Raw genomic sequence first — 2,209 nt, 5'->3', positions numbered from 1 at the left:
GCCCGTTCGTAGAAAAAAGCGCGAAATGCGCCAAAAAGATTTATTAGAAAATTTTTTATTATTTTTAAAAGGTAAACTGAAAATATGGTATCAAAGTTAGCCACTGGTACTGAGAGGTGGTTAGTTAGCATTATAGTGCAGCATAAAATTTAGATTTGGCGCTTCTATATCACCACTTAATTGCAATAAAAAAAAGCAATGTTTATAATAAGCAGCCTAATGATACCGTAAAAAAACCGAGGACGAAACATTATTAATCTGCAAACGTGCTTTAGTGCTTTCGAAACTGTACGTGATAACTGATTTCATCCAATCAAATAATTATTACTCTTCGTACGCTACAGGTAAAACTGGACTTTAATTAGTAAATAAAAATAAACCTTTTGCGGAAAATGCACGGTTTTTACCAGAATGCTCAAGAGTAAAGAAGTCGTTTTGATTTTCATATGTTCCCACGTGGCTCTTGCTTTATAATATTCCATAGCAAGGTCTTAGAAAATCGAAATAATTGCTTGGATTGAATGAGTTTTCAAATTGGAACTTGAAAAATCTTAAAAAACAAATATAAATAAAAACGAACTCTAACAAAATTGCTTTAATTTGGCAGGATACCAGCAATTTGTGATGCTGCAAAAGAACCGTGTAGTAATTTGCCACAACCACCAAAAACAAAGTTTATGCGTTTCGAGATATATTGATTGAAGTTTCGATTTTTGATGAATTCGAAACGGAACGTTCGATACTTGTCTGTTTTATTTATTTCTTTTTAAATAAAAAAAGTTGTTTTATCGAATACGTGTAACAGCGGTCCAACATTACGTGCAAGCGTCAATTAGATTCCTACATGGCAAGCATTACTTATGGCTTCATATCAAAATCCATGATGATATTAGGCTTCTGATCTAACATTTTGAAGTGGCAATTGTGATTTCTACGTATGATGAAAAAATCGCCCGATGCAATCCCTTTTCAATGGGGCTTGTCCTTGAATTAAAGCACGTCAGCATAAAAGAGAGCGTAAGAGAGAAAGTTAACTACACATACACATATATTGTATTTAGAAATGATAATCTCTAAACCGACATAAAATGATGGGAAACCAAATAGTCAATTTTAATCAAATTTATTTAATTTTGACAACTCATTATAGAAACTGAAAATCATGTAAAAATAGCCCGAATTGCGAATGCTTAGTAAGCGATTTTATCCAAATAGAGAAATATTGATAATGTAAAGGAAAACGTCAGATTATTTCACGGCAGCACTTAACGCTAGAACAGTAAAGCGTAATTCCTCAGGGTCACGAGCAATGAATTCTTTGCAAACACGAGCTGCATCTTGGAGAAAAGTTTCATTGCTCGTGGCTCCGTGTTCAATAGGGAACATTTTACGACCGTCGAGTTCATATAGAGTGCTCGCCTTGTTAACGAAAGCGACAAAATGATGATAAACTTCCTCATTAGGATCTGATATGGTTTGACCTTCTTGAGCCAAAGCTTGGTGACTCTCACGCACAGCCTTATCAGCTTCTAAAGCCTTGCCACGTTCTTCTGGTGCCATATCTTTGGTCAAGTCCAAGAAATCTTTTAAAATGCCTTCACCTAACAAGATATCCTCATTGTTAGCTACGCTGTGTATGAGAGCTACAGTTCCACAAGCATTTTGGCTAAATTGACGCATATAAAACAAATCCTTGGGATAAGTTGGTTCAGTTTCAGCTAGACGTTTCTGTTCTTCAGCGCGATGCTTTTCATAGATTTCAGAACAAGGAAACAATAAAATTATAGACTTCACTGGCTTTGGTATCCATTCTAGCATATCAGGTTCCAGGCCCATTACGTCAGTTATAACCCAATCCTTGGTAACACCAAATGTGTGTATGTATTTGGTCAACACCTCAGGATTAGATTCTAAGGGCGTCCAGACAGACATAGTTAATTGCAAACTGGAGGGAGATTTTATAAACTTTCATTTCAAAAGTCAATTCGTTGAAAATTTTCTTAGATACATTATTTATTATTTTTTTTTTTTGTTTGCTAACAGAAAATTTTATTTGTCAACTGTATTTGAGTTATATTCCTTTTTCTTCTTCTTCTTCTGTTATTCAACAAATTAACAACAAAACATTCGCTGGGATGTATAAAAAAGGCCCAATGTGAACACAGAATTCTTTTTTTGGCCTGAGTAAAGTTGGGGTTAGATTTAAAAT

At 34.5% G+C, this 2,209-nt stretch overlaps 1 protein-coding gene across 1 annotated transcript; it reads right to left on the bottom strand.

Annotated features, from left to right (window-relative positions):
* Nucleotides 1-1,148: 1,148 nt before the first annotated feature.
* LOC119643758 (ubiquitin carboxyl-terminal hydrolase-like) lies at nucleotides 1,149-1,990 on the bottom strand. Its single transcript, XM_038043226.1, has one exon. The coding sequence runs from the start codon at nucleotides 1,930-1,932 to the stop codon at nucleotides 1,249-1,251; it is 684 nt and encodes a 227-aa protein (XP_037899154.1). The 5' UTR covers nucleotides 1,933-1,990; the 3' UTR covers nucleotides 1,149-1,248.
* Nucleotides 1,991-2,209: the final 219 nt, after the last annotated feature.

Source organism: Glossina fuscipes, unplaced genomic scaffold (genome assembly GCF_014805625.2).
Source record: "Glossina fuscipes isolate IAEA_lab_2018 unplaced genomic scaffold, Yale_Gfus_2 0, whole genome shotgun sequence".
NCBI lineage: Eukaryota > Metazoa > Arthropoda > Insecta > Diptera > Glossinidae > Glossina > Glossina fuscipes.
The sequence above is the reverse complement of the archived record's forward strand: the minus strand, read 5'-3'. Positions and strand labels throughout refer to the sequence as shown.

Excerpts from the sequence above, each read along its gene's own strand:
- LOC119643758 (XM_038043226.1), bottom strand. The coding sequence starts at position 1,932 with ATGTCTGTCTGGACGCCCTTAGAATCTAATCCTGAGGTGTTGACCAAA.